Here is a 22,232-nt window from a genome sequence, read left to right as displayed (position 1 = left end):
CCTTGAAGCACGGGTAAATTGCATTAGAAATTACAAAGATAAAAGATAAAAAGTGAAAACAAATTAAAAATTCATGATGCAAATCAGTAGTTAACAAACATTTAAAAAAGAATCCATGCATAAAAATTCTACATTCATGAAACCAAAATTATAGAATCATAATTTCAACAAAAGCAAAAAGAATTGGTATTCAAACATTTCAAGACAACTGGGGGAAAAAAACCTAAAATTCTTACAAGAACATTTGACAGAGTAACCCATATAATATCCAATAGCGTGAAGAAATCTGACAATAAAAAAAACAAAAAGACAGAAATAATAAATATATCTGTTCAAAATCTTGGAAACCATCTGCCAGTCATAATATTCATAATAACATTTTCAACTTTTTTTTTGTTTGTATGTCGTACCCGACCTCATAATTTACTATATACATGATTCAAAAATAAGTGCAACGAGTATGCTGCTCTGTACAATTTCCATTCATCTTGGTAAATCTTTCTTTTGAGTCTTTACAATTCTTTTCTCTTTATACTGTACATATGAGTTCAATGCAAAGGTAGAAAGCAGGAGAGAGAGAGGGAAGGGGGTAGAGATGGAGAGAGAGATGGAGAGAGAGAGAGAGAGAAGGGGGAGAGATGAAGAGAGAGGGGGAGAGAGAGAGAGAGAAGGGGGAGAGAGAGAGAGAGAGAGAGAGAATGGGGGGAGGGAAGATAGAGAGAGAGAGAAAAATGGAGATAGATGGAGAGAGAAGGGGGAGAGAGATGGCATTGAGAGAAAGAGAGAGAGAGAGAAGGGATGGTGCAGAGGAAGGAGAACATATTAAAAGAGAAAAGAGAGAAAGATAGAAGAAGAGAGATAAATAAGAGATGGAAGATGATGGAATTAAGAGAGAATATGAGAGAGATGGAGGAGAGATAAGGGAGAAAAACGCAAGAGTTTGCAAGTGAGGGGAAAAGAGGGATGGAGAGGGGAAAAGAGGGGAAAAGAGGAAAAAATGAAGAGTCTGAGATTAAAATAACAAATGGGCTAAAGAACGAGAGATGAAAGAGTGATAAAGAAAGAGATATAAAAGAAGCAATAAATAGTAATAAGTGGGAAGGAGAGAATAGGTAAACTGGTGCAAGATGAGAAGAAGGCAAAAGAAAAAAGCAGTAGGGATGAAAATATAAATAATGACAGAGAAGGGGGTGGGCTGGGAGAAAAATGCACATCTCAAATTCGAGGTAAATCGCATAAAATTTATCTAAACCATACAAACCTAGATATCTACATCTACTTCAAGAGAAAGAGAGGGAGAGAGAGAGAGAGACGGGGAAAGGGAGATAAACCTGAATAGACTAAGGAAATCACCGACACATTAGGTTTCAAAACGATGTGCGGCTAGTAAAAACATTTATTCAGCTGTATGGTAGTGATCGAGTGTATTAAACAGGGAGGGGTGTGGAAAAGATTCTGTCCCTGCACGTTGTGTGTCAATTATCACATGTTCCAGTTGAAATATACATACAGAATATCAACTCTCCAAAAATACAGTCTTTTCCTTCTCAAAACTCTGTACAAACTTCTTCTGTGAAAAGCATTCCGTTAAAAATGGCTTTCTTACTTTCATCATTACCATTTAAAAAATTTGATAAGGAAAAGAGAATTCTCATCTCACGTTTGTAACTTGCTACATCCTTAACACTATCACCTTGTAAAAATAACATTGGAATTGTCGACAACTTCACTGATAAAACATGACTACCAGATAAAAAGGAGTAGAATTGTGATTAACATTTAAGTCGTGGACAATGTTTCTGTGCAATACAGGAGAATCAATATATGGGGTTATATGGAGGTAGATTCATTTTTGTTTCAGAAGTCCAGTAATTTTCACACCTTAAAAATGGATCTAGGGATTAAAAAACTGGCAAGAATTTTCTTCCAACCTCCCCTACTGGAACAATTAAAAACCCATACTTAACATTTCAGAACTTTTAACGATGTGTTTAATGATTTTTGTTTAAAAACAGTGGCTCACAGTCTGTAATCGGGAAGGGCTGGAAGGGAAAATGATGTTTCTTAACCAAATTAAAAACCTTAATCATGACAGTACGCATCTCTTATAAAGAGCTTTGTGTAAAAACAAAGTTGCTGTTAAAAACCCCAAACAAACCAAGATATTGTTTTTACAGAGTAAAAGGGGGTGATACAATCAGTGAATGAGCTCATGGGCGTTTGCCCTTTGATTAAAAAGAGATTTGACAGTGCAATGAACTTGCCCCACCATTTTTTAAATGCCCTCGGCACGTGGATCTCGTAGCTTTTGATTTGCTATCACTTTTAAAGCTTTAAGTGGAAAGGAGTTGTCAAATCATTTAAACTTTGGACTTTTGTTATTCTCATATCTTATGCAGCCTTATATTATATCTGTCCACATATTGAAAGTAGCCAATCATTATATAACAGAAAGTTCCCCATTTTATGTTCCTTAAACACCATTTTAGTATGATAAACCCCTGAATACTTCCAACATGCTCCATAGACTGACGTCCTAACCAATAGGAGATCCATACAAAAAATTACAATTATTACATGGATAATTGGGAATATTCATTAAAATCCATTCAATACTGATTTTCAAGAAAAATAGTAGGAGAAAAGAGAGGGTGAGATATAGCTCGATTTTTGTACAAAAAACATTTAAATTCAGCTGCAAAGCAATGCTTCTTACGACAAGACTTGTTCTGTCTTAACTTTATCCAACTTCGTTCTGTACCTTTTTTTCCCCTATGAGGTGGTCAGGACTAAACTTGATGTCGTTTTCATATTTACTAGAAGAAATTACATCAAACTTGGTCAAAAATATTCTTGCTCACTTTTCTCCAAGCATATGGCCAATATTTCTGAGGAAGTTTTTGATAAATTGAAATCTGTAGGTGAAATGAAAGGCCGTGATATTTCTTTGTTTTGTTGAATACACACCATTTTGATGAAATCGCTATGAAGACAATTCAATGTTTTCAGATACCGACTTTTGCTAACGTGTCATAGTACAGCAAGTCTTCAAATTTTGTTTGAAATTGAGGTAATAAGTCTTTGTAGCATTACAGGAAATGGTTTGTTTTGATTTTACAACTCTTACAAAAATATTGAATTCGAGATGACTCTTTTCCACATGTGCTTCTGATTGAGGTAAATATAAGTAGTTTTGAGGGTGATGCAATGTACATTTTCTTATATGGGTTGCTTTTACTTATCATCTGACGTAAACCTTTCAAAATATGGTCAAACGTTGTCCAACCTTGTTTCAGTTGAGGTAATAGTTTGATGGTGCAATATAATTTCAGATACAGGATATGGTGTGTCTTTATACAAGTATTGTAAGAAATGTGCAAGACAGAGTTGGAACTCTTTCTGGATGAATCTGGCAAGGTTTCCACTAAAGACCTTGAGGATAGGCTCGAAGACCACATGCCCTGTCAACAAAAAATGACCAACTTTTTAGGATCAGGGTCTTTTCCTTCAAGATATTGACCATCAATACAACTCACACAGTATCATATTTTCGATAAATGTACATCTAGAGAGCTGGTTTTCTGTAACTCGTTGACTTCTGGTTTTTACCAAATTCAATCACTTCCATATGCTAAAAAAAGGGACCACCAGATGGTATTTTGCCTTTGATGCGGCAACTCTTTCGGCGAGCAGCCTGGTAGGGTCCTTTGGCGTTTTACGATGCTCTGTTGGGACTAAGGAGTGAAGGGGGTAATATGTTCCACAGTCTAATGATCTGTTTCTAGGAGAGACATACTGGTGTGAAGGGTTGAGTGGTCTTTGAAGAGAGAAGAGCGGAAGAAGACATCTCCCAAGAAGGGCATCTGTCACTGATGAAGGTACGTTGTAGCCATAGTTTGTAGAATCACGACGACCATGCGAAACTCTCGTTGATGATGCCTGCCATCCCTATGTATTGAAATCCTGTTGCTACCTACGATCAAATCTTTCAAATCTTCCTAAAGCCAAACAAACGATGCGATGCGATCCTACTGAATTCCTTTGCTAAATCTTTCCCACTCTACAGAGGTTTCCTTTTGCTACATTCTACACACGCGGTGCGATGATTCCGTTTGACGACGATTCCGAAGCGATTGCGAGCTTGACGAGATATATCCACCACCACCACAAGCCCGAGGGCGACATTCATTTGCGAAACCCGCACGAGGTACTAAAGGGCGTTCTACCGAGGGTCGGCCGACTAACTAGCGGAGGGACCTAGCAGCTAGGTGAATAGAGAATAAGTTTGACAGCTGAGGTCAATGTGATGCCACTGGGCTCTGTTGAACACACACACCAACCATCGGTGAATCGTCCGCTTGTCTCGTCGTTTGAGAGTTCACAAGCCCCGTACTCACGGCTGACTGCACCGGTAACGCAAACGCGTACGGGACGCTGGTCGCCCCGCTCACGTTACTCGTCAACGCGATACCCCCCGTCCCCGTCGTCGTCCCATGTAAATGGGGATTGTTTACAAGCGTTTGTTGCGTGGTCGACGACGGGTGGTGGTGCGTCGGTATTGCATAAGCGCCCATGGGCATATTTAACGAACCACTACTTAACGAGCTGCTTTGGGTGTTCTCCAGCGAACTGTGCGAGGAATACACGTAACCGGGCGTCGTCACGATACCGGCTTGATGCACGTGAGGCATCCCCATCGTTACTGGTATAGTTGGGATACCCATTGTCACTATGGGAGCTTGTAACACTGTTTGAGATAAATTCACGTTACTGGCTGGAGCCGCCGGCGATGGGAGGCTGTGTCCGTGCGATGAGTGATGGTGGTGGTGCTTGCGACTGTGGGAGTGGGGATGCGGGTACGTATGCGAACTCGAGTGTCCATGAGCACTGCTTGACGATGACGCAAACGCGACGTCCCCGCTCGACATCCCCGACGTCAGACTGGAGTGCGACGACATCGACTCGTAGTCCATTGCCCCCGCCGAGCTGCCGGGGTGTTGGTGTCCCAGGGCGTGGTTTGAAGTGCTGTTCTGATGGGTGGGGTCAGACTGCGCCCGTCCACCGGTTCCAGAACCGTTGTTAGAGCCCCCTGTAGCTCCTCCTGTAATACAAACAAAACACAATGCATCAGTCTTCAATTCCCCATATCATCATGATTTCGTAGAAATAAATGTTGAAATAACAATTCTGGTCATAAAACAGAGTCACAATGGTGTCATCTCTAAAAATGAACATCCTTTGGCGTTAAACACACAACTAAAATCCTAATCTAAACTTTTTTTGTTCGCCAAAAAGTTTATGATGGATTTAATCTGATGCCTCAACTGCTAGAAGAGAAATCCAGACAAAATATATCTATCTATCTATCTATCTGATCTATCTATCCATCTATCCAAACTTAGGAAGTTTATCTTTTCTTTCGTACCTGAGCTGGAACCCGATGAGTGTTCTGCAGGTGGACTACCGGCCTGGTCCATGGCTGGACTAGCCGAGGTGCTATTGGACGTATTGGTGCTGCCATCGGCTGTTCTCTTGAAGAAGGAGTGCTGGAGGGCATAGTAGGGCTTTATCCTAGAGGCGGGATCATACTCCAACATCCTAAGAAAAGAAGGAACAAGGATTAGGATAAAATATTTATGAAATAGTTATTTCATTTCTAGGAACGGTTATTAAGTCATTCATCTACTAATAATTGTCCACAATTTTCATCATAACTCATATGACACATATACGTAGAGAAAAGAATGTTCTTTACGGGATGAATCTTGGTAAGGTGCATAGCTTATCCAGACACAGTTGTGACAGTCACATATATACATACGCTTGTGTACACATAGCTTTAAGAGAAAATATGTCGGGCATGTGCTTAACTGGATCTCCCTTGACAAAAACAACAGATTCCTGCCTAGCTGCAAACTAACGGGCCACTTTCAAAGGGAAATAGGCTTTTGTATTGATATCTTAACATCTGTTCGATTTTCCCCTCATTAGTTCAAATAGGAAGTGAAATATTAAGGATATTTCTATGTGAACAAAATCACTACTCAAGCTTTCCAATGATATTGGCGGCTTCGAACGTCGGAAATCAAAGTTAACAGCACACATGTGGATTCTATTGTGCAACCTTAGAAAACGGCAGCTGCTTGGAATAATTTGTTGCCAGTTGGGTCTCCATCTCTAAAAGCTCCTTGGTAAAGCCGTCCACACCTACCTTAGTATGAGATCCTTGAATTTGAGATAATCTGAGACGGTATGACCCGGTTCACCTGCTCTCCTACCGCCCGGCCCGCCAAGCTCCACGCCTAAGATATCCTGAAGCTTTCGGGTTCCTGGACTTTTGTACTGGGTAAAGAAAAATAATAATAATAATAATAATAACTAGATTAATTCATATAGCGCAGCTTCTAAACAAATATACTCTTCTGCACTGTGATGACAACAAAACTGTTCTAACAGTGCTACTTTACAGACACGTAATACAAAAAATATTAAAAACCCCAGTGACATAAAAACCGACTCACAATCAATTGTATCTTACAATGAAATGTATCTTTCTGTAAGATAATATTGCTTTTAATGTTATTGTTATTGTTGTTATTATTATTATTATTATTGTTGTTGGTGGAGATATATGCGACCGATTGCAGGAGTTAGATTTGGAGAGATGCAATCAATTTTTGAAGTCTTTGTGTCATAAGGCCTAGATGAAATGCATGAAATGTATTGTGTGCAGGCAACCCTCCTTTAGATTCAGCACAAGCAGGGAAAGATAGAGAGAGAGAGAGTGAGAGAGAGAGGGGGAGATAATGAGAGAGAGAGACAGACAGAGAATGAGAATGAGAATAGGAGAGGGAGGGAAGGGGGAACATTCTGCACACTGTGTCTATTTCTGTTGCATTACCATGTGACCTTCGACACTTGAATTCTAAAAAGGAAACCACAAATTTAAAAATCCTTAACTTGGCAGCATAATGAAGAGTTCATTACTGCTTTTCCATACAAATTGGCAATTAGCTTTTCAACACTTCCTGTTCACGTGTAATCTGATCACATACATGACCAACCATTAAACAACAAAAAACGAAACAGTAAAAGCAGACGATAACACTGGAGTTGCCAATTTGATTAAAGAAACTTGATTAATTGCGGACTTACCTTCTTTCCATCCCGACTCCTTTTGAGTACCCAGGTTTTCTCCGTCTTGATGAAGTATTTGTGAGCCTTCGGAGCCTGCTCTATGATGTGGTTGGGTGGCATGCCTAAAACTTCAATGATCTTGTTCATCTGATCCAACTAAAACAACAAACAAACAAAACATGGTTTATATGTGTAAACTAACCTTTAAAATCTTTTTACTTGCACTGATGGTGAAACTGAGGCACACTGTATAGTTCAGTATGTGTTACGTGCACAACGGATTCTATTGTTCGATTGTCCTTTCGGAAGCCTCTTGTTTTTGCAAGTTATAGCATGAGAAACAATTGAATGAAAACTGAACTTATAAGGACTGTTGAGGACTAAAGATTTATTAATTGTAGCTGCCGAACATTTTAAGACTTTTGACTGATATGCTGTATAACAACTGTTTTCCTTCAAGTGCATACAACTTTGAGGAATTTCGAGCTGAGACCAGACTGGGGAAGATTTCATGTCATGAAATTACAGAGTGACAATGTTTTGTTAAGATTGTCAATCAATCAATGAATCATCCAATCAATCAATCAATCTACCTATCTATTTCTCTTACCTCATTAGAGCCACTGAAGAGGGGTTCGCCCGTGTGCATCTCTACAAGTATACATCCCAAACTCCACATATCGATAGCCATGTCGTATGATATACCTAGTAACACTTCAGGCGACCTGTAAAACCTGCTCTGGATGTATTGGTATATCTGTGCAAAAGAGGAGAGGAAACAAAAATTAATTCATTCATTCAATGTATTCATTTGTCCAATATAAGTTTAAGACGGATAGTTTTTTCACTAACATGAAAAACAAAGGCTCAGACACAGCTTACTAAGAACATAAATATGATACAAAATATGGATACATTTTGGTGATGACAAAATGATAATTGTACATAATATTCTTTTTTTGTTTGGTTATGGCCTGTTTTGTTAAACAAATGCTATTTGCCATCCAGTATCTCAAAAGCAAAGAAGGATGGAAATCTTGAAACTGGCAAGTAACTGACTAAACGAATGGAGAAAAATTTACTTCCTATAAAAATGGAAAAATCTCAACATCTTGATACCAAGAGTTTAGATCGATCCGAATATATCGCAAGTTTGCAGTCTTCTATCTCTTATGTACATAGTTGCGATTGATCACAAATAAGATATGATTAATCACAAGTCAATGATCTTGACATAACAAAGCAATAAGTGTTGCCAATTTGCATCTCTTTCTCTGAAAAGATGTATGAAAACCTACCCTCTGTCCGAGCTGACAGGAGCTACCAAAATAAATGATCTTAACATGTTTATCTTTCTGTTGGAAATGAAATAAATATGAATTGAAATTGAAAAAAAAAAAAAATTTGCATTGCTAATTTGAATCTCTTTCTCTACAAGGATGATAAAAAACCTACCCTCTGTCCGAGCTGACAGGAGCTACCAAAATCAATGATCTTGATAGCGCTTCTCTTGGGATTGCACAGTAAGATGTTCTCTGGCTTCAGATCGCAGTGGATGATGTTGAGTTCTGGCGTCGCCAGGAACAAGAGGGCGGTGCACATCTGCTGGGCGAACTTGCGCGTCAGATTGAGGGACACGCCCCGGAAGTTGGTGTTGCGGAGGAGGTCGTAGAGGTTGTAGGAGAGCAGCTCGAAGACCAGACAGAGATGGTTGCGGAACATGAAGTGCCGCTTCAGTTTAACTGCAAAGGAAATTGAACGAATGGACATGTCTCTTACACAAAGGACGTTTTGAAATGAACAAAGGGTTCAGTTAATTGTAACTGTACATAATACTCGCTGTCAGCATGTTTATTCATGAGCTCTACGTACCTACATCATGCATATTCATGAGCTCTACGTACCCATATAATACTTGCTGTCAGTATCAAGCATATTCATGAGCTCTACGTACCCATATCATACTTGTTGTCGGCATCGTGTTTATTCATGAGCTCTACGTACCTATATAATACTTGCTGTCGGCATCGTGTTTATTCATAAGCTCTACGCATATTCATGAGCTTTACGTACCTATATAATACCTGCTGTCGGCATCATGATTATTCATGAGCTCTACGTACCTATATAATACTTGCTGTCGGCATCATGTTTATTCATGAGCTCTAGGAGTCGGACCTCAATCTGGGCTTGGTTGAGGAACGGTTTCTTGTTCTTGATGATCTTTATTGCAACATATTCTTGCTCCTGGTGGTCGTATGCTTTCGCCACCTGAGAGGAAGAGAAGAGACGAGACGAGAAAATTGATAAGTTATTCAACAAATATTTTCTATTTTCCTCCTGATGTACCATAACTTGGTAAAACTGTATATGATCATGATGATGATCCACAGCACTTGTATGGTGCCATTTATCTGTTTCAAACATTCAAAGGCACCTGCTCCTCCATAGTCATGGACTACACATTTGGAAAAAGGTTTAGAGGCCTGACTTGAAGCTTTCTAGCTTGTCAGTGTTGCGAAGGAACAGGAGAGGGAGGGATTATCTATTTCTGCATACACAGTATGAACCTTTTTCAAACATTTGAATTCTCCCTGAAAAAGTTATCATTTTAGTAAATTTAATTTAAAAACTACCAATCATTCCCATATTCACAGGTGTAATACTTTTTCAAACATTTTGATTCTACATAACTACAGCTAATATTGAGCTCTGGTATGGGAATCGTACTTCCAGAGAAAATTGCTGTGATTTATTCTGGATGGTTTATCCTGCTGTAGATTGGTTGTTTGAACCAGTGAAATAAAAACAAAAACTTACTGGGCATCATCTTCGATTAAAACAAAAACAACTCCCATTTACACATACAAGTAGTGAATTGTGTGGCACATGTCATTTATTTGTTATCTTGAACATTTAGGGCAAGTTTTGTTGGATTTTGTGAGGATTTACTTTCTTTATTTACCTCAACTTTATCTTTACTGTACAAGTGTCATAATAGATACAGGTAAAAATATGACTATGATAATAAGATCCATATTTGTTCTGAGGTATCAACATTTCTTGATAAATATATCCACATCCATATCTAAAAAGCAGGTAGTGATGGAAGGGAGACAGAATTGGAGGAAAATTTGTCTCTGAAGGAAATGAAAACATAAGATATAAATTTCATTTTTCAAATCTCTATTTGTGAAGCACGCTGCACAGACATGATGTATTTTTAGAGAGTTAACGCGACAAGTTTGGATCAGACAATCCCTACAAAGCAAACAGCATTAAACTGTCTCCTTTACCGCACCGACAAGACTCTTTCTAACAACAGCCTGACATCATGAATACCTTAAGAGTCTTTAGAGTCGCCGCAGACATCATAAAAACCTAATATAGCCTGGGATATAACATCCTACATCATGTAAGACCTAGATATCGCGTCATACGTCATTGAGCCTCTATGTTTAGATCTCGATTCGTCCGGCGTTTCCCGTCCACCTATTTCATTATGGAACTCAACTAGATTTAATGACTTCTGTGACCTAGGTGCATAATGACCTCACTCGAAAGATAATTGTCTGATCTAAAAGCATTTGGACATTTGGAAAAATATCTTTGGAAAGAGTCTCTTGGATGATAGACGTACCTCTAAATAAATCATATACCGAAAACAAACAGAAAAAGAAAATAACCAGTAACTTCATGTTCAAGTTAGTTACGTTAAAACAAAACACAATTTAACCTATTGAATGAGATTTTGATTTCGGTATAACAATGGGATGATAGTAACTTCTGATCATCGATATTTTGGAAGATCTATATGTGGGTCAATGTGGACATTCATGACTATCAAATCAATAGCTAACCTAAAGAGGAAAATAAGCAGATGGGTACAAACTCATTATCATACCAAAATTTAGTCCACCATCTGGTGATATTGCAAATTGAATGATTTGATGAGTTTGAGCTCTACTAGCATTTATGTTAAAAAGGTCATTACTTTTTTGTTATTAATTTGAATCATTCAGGAGTGCTTTTCAGTCAAGTAATTATCTGTTTTAAGGCAAGGAATCTGGATTGCTTCTCTGATGGTTGCATTTTCTCCAGAAGTTGAGTAAGTTGGCAAAATTCTTCTCCTCTCTAGACTACAAAGACGAGCATAACATGAATAATAGTAAAGATCTGAGAGAATTTGAGAGTTCTTTGGAAATCTAGTTTTCAAAAAGTGTTCAAATATGGTATCAAGGGATAAACCCACCACTTGGAACAGTCAATAGAAATAGAAATGACAAAGAAACAGCCAAAGACAACTACACCAGAAAATAGAAGTTGATAAGTAAACAGCACATCCCAGAATCCTGACCTTACGCAAGCACCAAAAAGCAAATAACCTTGCCCCAAAAAAAGAATAGGCAAGTTTTTAGATATTTTTAAAGGTATTGAGAGATTGCTGATTGCGAAGAAATCTGGGTAGGTTATTCCAGTTTGGGAGCAACAGTTGTGAATGCTCGGTCACCACGTGTGGGTAGCATCTTGGGAGACGGATGGTTCAGAGAGGAGTTAGGGAGGAGCGAGACCATGGGTGCATCTGAAGGTGAGAAGAAATATTTTAAAATGAACCCAGGACCTGTATTCATGTACATGTAGGCTATACAGTCAAACCTGTCTATAGCGTCCACCCAAGAGAAACACAGAAAAGCGGTCTCTGTAGGCAGGTGGTCTTTGTAGACAGGTTCCTTTAGTACATGTTTCACAGGAAAAAAAACATGTGGTCTTTATAGACAGGTGGTCTTTCTAGACAGGTGGTCTTTGCAGACAGGTTCCTTTAGTACATGTTTCAATGAGATACCATTTTCAAGGGAAACAAAACATGTGGTCTTTATAGACATGTGGTCTTTATAGACAGGTGGTCTTTGTAGACAGGTGTTGACTGTACCTTTCCATGAGCCCCGCTTCCGACCACCTTGATGATCTGGTACCTCCACAGGACACCCTCCTCGTAGAGGTTACGACAATTTTTGGAGCTACTTATCAAATCCTCTCCCCATAGTTCAGAGGACAGGTCATAGTCAAAATCCCCTCTCATGGTCAGGTCCGTGACTTTGTTTGTCTTTCGAAAGGACTCTCTTCAACATAGAGGGCGCTTTAATAGTGTATGCAGGATTCAGACCATCAGACGGATGTGCATATATGCACTTGTGTTGATTTGGGAGGTATACAATGATTTCCTCTAATATCCGCTTTGTAAGATCAGTCAGGTCAGAATGAAGGATTCAATGTCATCGGGAGACTTCAGGAGTTCCTTCACCAACAGAGGGCGCTACATTCATTGAACATTATCCGCCAATTAGGCAAGTATGCATACATGCACGCTTTTGACTCGGTGGGTTTACACATGGTTTTCAAAGATTTGTATGTTCCACAGTCCAGGGGTAGGTACATGTACATGCAGCTCAATCTTTCCAAAGTAAAATAATCATACAGATCCAACTATCTGAGGGCTTGAGGTATACATTTCCAATATAATTCCAAGGCAGGCAAGATATTGAGGTAGTTTATTCTATCAAGCTTGCGTATACACCACAACTTGAAAAGAATGTGGCCTTTCAGTGGCTTTCCCTGCTCTTTATAGCATTCCATAGACACGAGCTCGGAGACTGGAATTCAAGTTGGAACTTGTCTGGACCTGTTGCGACCTCTCACACCCACGGAAGGGCATCGCACAACTGGAGGTGGTAGAGTATGCACCCCCTCGACAAATAAATCTATAGGTGGGGCTGCAGTAGCACTTTCTTGTAAAACATAGCCACAAGAATAAACCAGGCTACCCCTGTGCTTTGGAACCGCACCAAGAATGGACTTAGGGATTGATGGAGCACTTTCAAAAGGAATTATTCACTTTCTCGTCCTGTTTGACTGGTATTCATTGAGAGATTAAGCCTTCTAATCCTGGTACCTGATACCCTAGGCTATTTGTGATGTAGGTGAGTACACTGTGGGGGTTAAAGGATTAACAGGAGAAGGAATTGTCCTTACAATGACAAGCTGTTCAGGTAGCATGCTTTTCCCAAGAAGCTTATGGCAATAGACTGGTCTACTCCCGTATTCAATTTATATGCATACTGTTTAAAGAAAGTTTGTTCTTGTCAACCCTAAAGCTTGCCCGACATAGCAACAAGTAATATATATATATATATGCAGACTGGGTTCCAAGTATTGCAATTTAAAGTTTTCTTTCAGAACTCATTGATTTGATATCTTATACATTGCAAATAGCACAGTAATGATAGAAAGATAACGCAATGATATGAAGTTTTTTTTACTGAAAGAAAGTGAAAGTACCGGTATAAGGAAAATCTGATAATAAATGAGATTGCTTTCACAAATTGGCAATATATGACTTGTAATAAGGATGGACTGCCTCTTAAATCGAACATTCGAAAGTGAGAAAAATGTCCAGAAATTCATTTGGCCTTGAGCATAAGGAGTTCTCATGTTTTTCAATTATCTTTTTTCTCAAAAGAATATCTCCCTTTCTTGTTAGGAAAAAAGCATTCTCATTCTATTACCAAAAAGAAGGAAACCAAAATGTAGGTCTGCATGACAAGTTCAGCTTTAGTTGATAACTTGATATATTATTTTTCTTTCGCAGTCTGTAATCAAGAAACCAATATAATAAATCCTCTCGTAATTATTCATACACAAGATACTTTGTGTTTACAATATTACTTCATCTTCCTCAATCTACGGATTAGCTTAAGTAGTTCGAAAGTGGATAAGCAGGGGCTGCATAATCCTCAAATCCTAACGCTTTCATGGAACCGTCCCGTAGCCCACACCTGCCGCGGGTACACGTAGCTGTTATGGTATTAGGAAGATGATGCTTGGTTTGTAGTTCTTGAAAGTCTTTTCTTCTACTTACTACATGGTTGGAGCTTAACAGACTGTCACATAAAAGGCTTATGATAATGATTCTGACATTTCAGATGGTAATCGTGATGCTCGTTGGGTAGTAGGATCCACGCTCCGATGAAATGTACTCTTATCATTGATTCTCAAAAACTAACCAAGCGCTCCATACTATCTTTGTTTGGAACTGAGTCTGGATCATACTTTTTTGAAAGTCTGTACGCAAGAGCTCTAAACTGATATATTTTGGGGTCCTAATCTAAATTTTGAGCACTGATGTGCAACTGTTAGTGTCTAGTCCTAACTTGGACCTAAACCAAACACCATACCTACCCTAAACCTTAATCTAAAACTCTATTGTAGCATAAGCCCTAGCCCTGCCACTTTGAAAAAATACAGCCTGGATCATGTTACTAAAGCAAATATCAGGTCAACTAGGCCTAGACAGAAATAAAATTAGTCCATTTTTTTTTTTACTTGAATCTTTAGATCTAGAGACCTGACAAGGAATTCAAAACAGTTGGCCATTTTTATAATGTAACCAACGTTATGCTAATAGCTCTACCTAACAACTAATATGCAATTTGCATTCTGACTTTTACAATACAATTATTTGTAACAGGTGAATTAAATAACTTGCATAAATTTTGTTAAATTACGAAAATGGCCTATTATAGCTTTTTATTTCATCACATCGTATATCTTGGGAAGACGCTTTTTGGGGCTGCAAAGATTGATATAGGGTCTGAGCTGAAAGACTGTATACAAGGCCAGTTAACTTCTGAACCATTTGTCTAACAGTAGCCCAGTCCCTCAGATACCGGTACTATTTGAAGTGTGGCTCTCAGTCCTATTATCATACAAGCCCTTCAAGAGCTAAGAGCCAAAGAACCATTTTGGTAGACTGAAGAACAATGCTACCAGAGCATGAAGGATCATCACTAATCCTTAGGATAAAGGGATAAGCTTAATCCTCTTATAGTGATCACCATACCAGTGGCTTGACACAATAGGCATGACCTCATCAGCTCAAGTTTGCCAAATAACTCCCTATTTTCAGACTTGGGATATTATACCGAAGCTCGAAATTGTGTCTTCACTAGACTGATACGCTCATCACAAACTAGCTCGGACGGGCGCAAATACCGGGAGATTTGTCTGGATATTTTCCCAACCAAATATCCTGCTAATTGCAACTGCCGGCTGATGCAGACGCCAATTCACTGGCTAATTTGAGATCGGGCTACCGTACTTAAAATAGTGGGATATTTGGCAAACTCGAGCTGATGAAAACGGGCCTAAAGCTCCTTGAAACCTTTCTGTGGATTGGTCTTGTCTTTGTCTCATAACTCTAAAGAAACGAGGAATTGAAAGTTTGATGCAGAGGTTAGTCATGACCAGAGCAGCTGGTGGTTTAAGCTTCGACCAACCTTACAATCGAACAGGCAATCTTTCATACACCCATGTGCAATGATGTTTTAATTGTATTATTGCAAAACTATGTCCTGAAGTATGTTTAACTTATGTGTATTTTGCTTTCTTTCTTGAATTACTTTAAATGTGTATGTATGCCCACAATTATACAATTTTCTCACCACTGCGCAAGGAGTGTCAATTTTGACAGAGAAATCCTTACCTGTCCAAATGAGCCTTTGCCGATGAGAGAGTCGATCTCGTAGCGGTCGTTCCACTTCTCACCGTTCTTGATGATGTAGTCGTAGTTGTCGTCGTCGTAACCGTCGTTGTAGAGGCGTTTTTCCTTCTTGTGACTCGTGTCGTCCCCTTGCGCTGGTAACGCTCTCCTCTTTTTCTTGGCATAGTATACCTGTGAAGCAATGGGGAAACATTTCAATGGTTTTTGGTGTTTGAATGGTAGTAATACCTCAATCACAAAAACAATAATACAGTCAAACCTGCTATAGTGACCACCTGTCTACAAAGACCACATTTTTTGTTTCCCTCGAAAATGGTTTCTCATTGAAACATGTACTAAAGGAACCTGTCTACAAAGACACTCTGCATATAAAGACCACTTTTCTTGTCTCCCTTGGGTGGTCTTTATAGACAGGATAACTGTATCAGATTTTCCCCCTTTTCTTTCATAAACTATACTATCATATATCACTTCAATTTTAATGAATAATTATTTACAGTTTGATAAAGGCACTTTTGAAAAAGAATTGGGATATTGTGTCATAGCACCAATGTAAACAATTTTTTTTTTTTCCTCATTCATCTACTTGGTAGGATGATGCGGAAGTTTCACAAATAAAAGCATAGCAATTAAGACAAACTATTTCAAGGCAGTTTCCTCAATTACAAGGAGTATAAAAATACAAGTAAACTGTAATTTATCGAACTTCGAGAAGAGGAAGAACACAAATAGATTTAGCGAAAACCAATTAAACATCCCAACGACAAACAAGTCCAAGATACAGGTTTATGCACTTTTGTATAAAAAAGGGAACAGTTTCTATCTGGTAAAGCTTTGTAAAGGAAAGTACTTGTTTTCATTTATCTATAACAAATAATCTGCTTTTATATAGCGCTTTATACATCAGCGATGTCTCTAAGCACTCTACAGAATTATTACCCCGGTCATCGGATTCATGCTTGCCCGCACACAATGTATGCACATTCTCCACTCCCTGGGGAGCATTCTAGTCAGGCGTCATTTTACAGACACTCACAATGCTGAGCAAACTACATAACTTTTTGCATCCTACCGGGTACCCATTTAACACCCGGGTGGAGAGTGGCAAATGTAGAATAATGTCTTGCCAGATATATTTTCATTTTTTCTTCACTTATCTATTTGGCTAATACGTAGTACTTAAACACTTAAAAAAGTTATGGAAATGTCCCTTTTCTAATGATGAATCATTAATTAATTAGATTGCTGACCTCGTTGATGTGTTTGTAGGTCTTGATAAGGTCGATGCTCAGCTTCCTAAGGGGGGCGTGGGTCGCATCCCTGAAGGTGTGAGGGATACGACTCTGCATCGCTGCCATCTCCTCTGCTTGCTGCTGCAAGATAGGCTCACGATGCGCCACGTTGGGGCCGGTAGGGGTCTCCTAAAAACGGGCAAAGAGCAAACACAAAAATTAGTATGTGGGACAACATTAAAATATCTACTACAGGAAAGGTTAATAGAGGTCTACCAGTATTGGTAACATAAAAGTAAGTATGTGGGAAAAGAGAAAATATTTGTCTATGACGAGGCTTCTCAATCATCCAGCCGCGTGGTCGGCCAAAACATATTGATTAAAAAGAGAATGAAATTTTAAAAAATATTATGGCTTGCCCTACCTAGCAACACTTAATAGATGCAGTTTGCATTCTGACTATTGAAATACTAGTATTCTTATCAGGTGAATGAAACAATTTGTATCGAGGCACTTTACAAATACTTTTGTATTAAAAGGGGTGTAGCATGGCAAATACTGGTTAACGCTATCTACAAAACAGACCGAATACTGCGGTTGCGTCATCAGTAGTTGTATTATGTACCTGATTTGCCCAGAGTCGGGCCACTGGAAAGACACGTAGTCTCATCATGCTACACCCCCTTTAAACTTCGTTACATTGCGAAAATGGTGGTTGAATGACCTATGCAGGGGAGATAGTGGGCACTAAAAAAAAAATGTTTGTTTTCCCCTCAACCACGCCCCCCTTGAGTAAAAAAAAAAAAGAAGAGGATTCACAGGGAAAAAAATGGCATCTAACAACATTCCCCCCTTTTGAGTAAGAAAATTTGGGGGAAAATAGGGCAAAATTGGGAAGAATATAGAAAATAAGGGGGAATCAGGAAAATCAGGATAAAATAGGGAAGAAGAAAAAAATCAGGTAAAAAAAAAATATTAACAAAAAAAATTAAATTGGGAAAAAAATCAGGATTTTTTTTTTTTTTTTTAATCGGGTTTTTATCGAGTCTGCCTATGACCTGTACATACCTGTGAGCCTGAGGCTGGATGAGTAGCTGCTGGCTGTCCGTTGAGTTGGGTACTGGAGCAGTGCACCGACATGTCGCCGTTCAGCTGCTCCGTCAAGCAATACACATCATCACAACCATTCAGACTTCTGCGTTCTACAAGAAGAAACAAAAAAAAGGACACATAAGTCACATAGTAATTACAATAATTGGAACTTTTTGTAAAGCGCATATTAATGCATAGGCATTATTGCACGTTTCCATGCCCTTTACAGAACATAATACAAAAGGAGTGGTGATTTTGCACTGGGTTCATAATTGTGAGATCTTAGAAAGTGTTTAATAGATATAGTAATTATAATAATTGAACATTTTTGTATAGCACGTATGGACACATATGCAGGCATAATTGCATGTTTCTATGAAGCACTTTACAGAACAGAATACAGAAGAAGTGGAAATGGTGCACTGGGTTCATAATTATGAGATCAATACAAGTGCTATTAGATATGTTTCCAAAAGACTTCTGAACTTTCTCTTCATAAAGATGAAGAGATATTGACATTTCGTAAAGAGCGTGTAGTGAAAAGACGATTGCTGATAGAGGAATATATGCTTGCTCTTTGCAAAACATCATTTCATATCTGCTACAGCAAAAATTAGAAATCTCCAAAGCTAAATTTATGAAAATGGTACATATTTTACATGCTTTCATACAAATGATGATGATGGCTTTTTGTATAACTGCAGTGTCAGCCTCTGTTTGGGCGCTCAAGGCGCTTGCACTACAATGCCTCACAAAATCAGTGTCTTCATCTAGTGTTTCAAAATTTTGATTATTTTCCATTAGTCTTTGTTGACAAATGTTTTCAGGACAAAATTGACAGAAATATATGGTTCGTAACACTTGCTTGAAGGCAGTGAAATAGGATTCGTTCCTCCAAAATAGAAATGGTCGGCAGATATGCCGTATTGAAACCCGAAACAACCTCACTTTGATTTTTGACAATTCAAACATCCCTAGGGTAATATTCAAACAGCGCTTGGGTAAAAGGTATATTGAGGGAATTCCATCACTGAGTCACTACTCAATATGCTCCGATCTTTCAGGTGTTGCGTGTACGGCCGATAATGCCGGACGTGATCGATGGTCATTCCCGGCCACGGCCACACAGGCCAGCTGACCCCTCTTGGACGTGCCCTACTTTTGACCGGGCTTCAATCAATGCATATTTACTTTCCGCCAGGGTAGAATGGTTTGAGAGGTGCACGGAGTAAGTAAGAAAACTCTGAATGGGTAAGAGCTCGAGGGGTGAGGTTTACAGAATGACTGGCAGATCGCTTAGTCTAGCAACAACAAAAAAGAAGACTCTTAGGCCAAAATTCACAAAGGAGGTTCACATTTACCCCATGGTTTAAACCCTCATTTACATAACCCATGGTTTAAAATTAGCGCAAAAGAAGCGCAACACAGTCAACAGGTCCAATATTAGACGTGCGCAAGGCAACGCACGCTTAATTTGCACTAATTCTAAACTATGGGTTATGTAAATGAAGGTTTAAACCATGGGTTAAATGTAAACCTCCTTTGTGAATTCGGGCCTTACAGTTTGTTAACATATTCCACAATAAAACGTGGTATTAATCATTTATTTTTCTGTACTAAATGAATGGCAAAACGTAGTTGAGCACAACAATGGTCCCACACAATCATATCAGTGTTATCTTATAGAAGTGCGAAGTGCATTACACTTGAACATAAAGCTTAGCAATTGATGGTACGATTGATTTTTAAGACTGATTGCACACAGTGATCAATGAAATCAATCGCAAAAGTCAATCGTGCAATTAATTGCTAAGCTTTGCCCTACAGGGCCCTGGCCATGCAGGTGCATTGTCAAAAGATACTATGCGGAAATACTTGGAAAATTTTGATCACATGTTAAAGTATTGGTGTACATTGTATATTGTTAGGTTTTGGTATCGTCACCTCATAAGAAATTCACTTGAACTTGTGGAAAGTCACATGCGCTGCAGACAGATATGGCAATATACATGTATGGGACTACACAAGTGGAATGATCGTTTGGTCCAAACGTTTCAGTTGTTTTTAGGGATATGTTGTATATATGGTGAATTTTGAAGAACAATCCTTTTCAGGAATTTCTATAATGATATTCTTCAAAACTGACCCAAAAAGAATGAATAAAATCAAAAATTATTTTTCATTACTATTCGACCTATATGTATTCTTTAACATTACACAGGGCTCCTCTCATTTGTTGTTGTTTTTGTTTTTATCAGGAGGTGGGGGGGGGGGGGGGTCCAGAGTGCTTTAGGGTCTGTATACATGAGTCGTAAGTTCAAATTTTGCAATTTTAGAAGTCCGGACTTGGAGACTTTTGGTCGCCCATATGTCCCTGTGCCGGGGTGTGTCCAAGCCCTATACCCATGACTTATCAATTCTTAGTCCCACGTATTTGTATTTATGTAAGTAAAATTAAGTACATTGCATAGCAAAAACTTCCCACCCACATATTTGTACATTTCAGGTGTTGTTGGCATTCCAATGCATCTCACAACCGGAAAACATCCATCACACCGTGACAAACAACGGTAGATTCAAAGGTGAAAAATGCAACGTTTTATTTGTAAACAACAGCAGTGAAATGCATTGCTGAACACCAGACTTATCACCTATCTCTATTGCCTTGCATTTCAAAAGAAGACATTCATGTACTTTTTAATATAAAATACAGATGAAATGAGTGGTGATTTCATCAACATGAATAATTCTACTATGATGGATGAACTTGAATTATTTTATGTTATTTGAATTATGTTATGTTATTTTACCGTTACTTCTTAAATCTATTTATATGTAACACCAGTGGATGTGGAGAACCTCATGACAGGATGGAAATTCTTTTAGGTAATCCTCAGGCGTCCACTGGTGGCTTTTTCACTGTCTTGTAACTCTTAATGTTATATGCTCTGTGTTGTCATTTCTATTTTGTTTATACATGTACCTGGAAATCAAATAAATTTCAAATTTCAAAATTACTACTAACTACTCTAGCCCTAATGTTAAAGCCCCACTGTCCTACTTGCTCCCTCTATATTGTAGAAAACTTCCCGAACGGTGCCTGTTGGTCCCCCATGATCCTCTTTTTCTTATAGCCACCTGTCAGTGACCTCGCTGTGTGGTCTAATCCCTTCTGGCCCAGTAGTATTGACGGACTTTAAATTCCTCAAGAAAAAAACATTCTTACGATTAGAGCTATGATTTCAAAAACTTGAATGTTCATAGTTTCACAATCAAAAAGGTTGTCTAAATCAGATGAACCTCTTCAAACATAAAAGAGCTAAAATTTGTTAGGGGAACAATGGAGAAATATTTGCTGAATTTGCATAGTTTCACCTCAATGGTCATCTGTATTTGGAGCACATTAGAGCGGATGCTAGTTGACGTCATACAATGTGGAGCGCACTGCGATTATGCACTAATGTAAACATTAGCTGTCTGTACGCATTACAATGCTTTAGATCTCTCTCTCTCTCTCTCTCTCTCTCCCTATCTCCACCTCTCTCTCCCTTTCTCCACCTCTCTCTCTCTCTCTCTCTCTCTCTCTCTCTCATTATCTTCTTATTATTAGCATGCCTCTATGCTTTCTGTTGTATTCAATAAATAGAGTATGTGAATTTAAAAAGAATGCACTGTCATAGTTCATTAATTGGCACCCACCCCTCTCTCTCTCTCTCTCTCTTTCATTTTATGTCTGTCTGTTTATATACCTGCCTGTTTATATACCTGCAGACGCTTCATTTAAATGAATTTTTCAACCACCAGCCTTCTTCCTTTTGTTCTGTCTCTCATTTCTTTATCTTTTTTGACATCGAGAAAGATTAAATGTGCAATAATGAAGAGAAAAAGCATCAAAAACATGCATTCCCAGACGGAGATTATGTCTGGAGCACATTGTAAACACACAGTAGTACCTCAGCGTACTAAACAACATGACGATGACGATTACGGCAACATACAGCCTGGTTTTACACACACATACACACAAGCAGACGTGTGATGTGTGCTGTATTCAACACACCGGCCGGCACCCCATTTATGCGTCTTCAAAACATTGGGTGGCAGTTTGCGGGGGCGGCCGTCGCAAATTGTCCTCTCTGCATTCATGGGGGATAGAGTTGCTCTCTTCTTCGTCCACGAAAACACGACGCTAGACATCGATGTATATATTATAA

At 38.7% G+C, this 22,232-nt stretch overlaps 1 protein-coding gene across 2 annotated transcripts in view; it reads right to left on the bottom strand.

Moving 5' to 3' along the window:
* Window positions 1–1,378: 1,378 nt before the first annotated feature.
* Window positions 1,379–22,232, bottom strand: part of LOC757175 (dual specificity tyrosine-phosphorylation-regulated kinase 1A) — a 39,459-nt gene continuing 18,605 nt past the window's right edge. The window contains exons 2-11 of one of the 2 annotated variants that reach the window (XM_030977806.1): window positions 17,995–18,128; window positions 16,945–17,115; window positions 15,677–15,865; window positions 9,261–9,408; window positions 8,593–8,879; window positions 7,748–7,894; window positions 7,156–7,293; window positions 6,212–6,342; window positions 5,426–5,598; window positions 1,379–5,101 (exon numbers count right to left, since the gene is read on the bottom strand). In XM_030977806.1, the coding sequence (XP_030833666.1) occupies window positions 4,299–5,101; window positions 5,426–5,598; window positions 6,212–6,342; window positions 7,156–7,293; window positions 7,748–7,894; window positions 8,593–8,879; window positions 9,261–9,408; window positions 15,677–15,865; window positions 16,945–17,115; window positions 17,995–18,066 (2,259 nt within the window). In that variant the 5' untranslated portion in view covers window positions 18,067–18,128 and the 3' untranslated portion in view covers window positions 1,379–4,298. Of the gene's footprint in view, window positions 5,102–5,425; window positions 5,599–6,211; window positions 6,343–7,155; window positions 7,294–7,747; window positions 7,895–8,592; window positions 8,880–9,260; window positions 9,409–12,067; window positions 13,133–15,676; window positions 15,866–16,944; window positions 17,116–17,994; window positions 18,129–22,232 lie in introns of those variants that run through there. The other variant, XM_030977807.1, reaches the window with a different exon arrangement.

This window comes from Strongylocentrotus purpuratus, unplaced genomic scaffold (genome assembly GCF_000002235.5).
Source record: "Strongylocentrotus purpuratus isolate Spur 01 unplaced genomic scaffold, Spur_5.0 spur5_scaffold_1, whole genome shotgun sequence".
Classification (NCBI taxonomy): domain Eukaryota; kingdom Metazoa; phylum Echinodermata; class Echinoidea; order Camarodonta; family Strongylocentrotidae; genus Strongylocentrotus; species Strongylocentrotus purpuratus.
The sequence above is the reverse complement of the archived record's forward strand: the minus strand, read 5'-3'. Positions and strand labels throughout refer to the sequence as shown.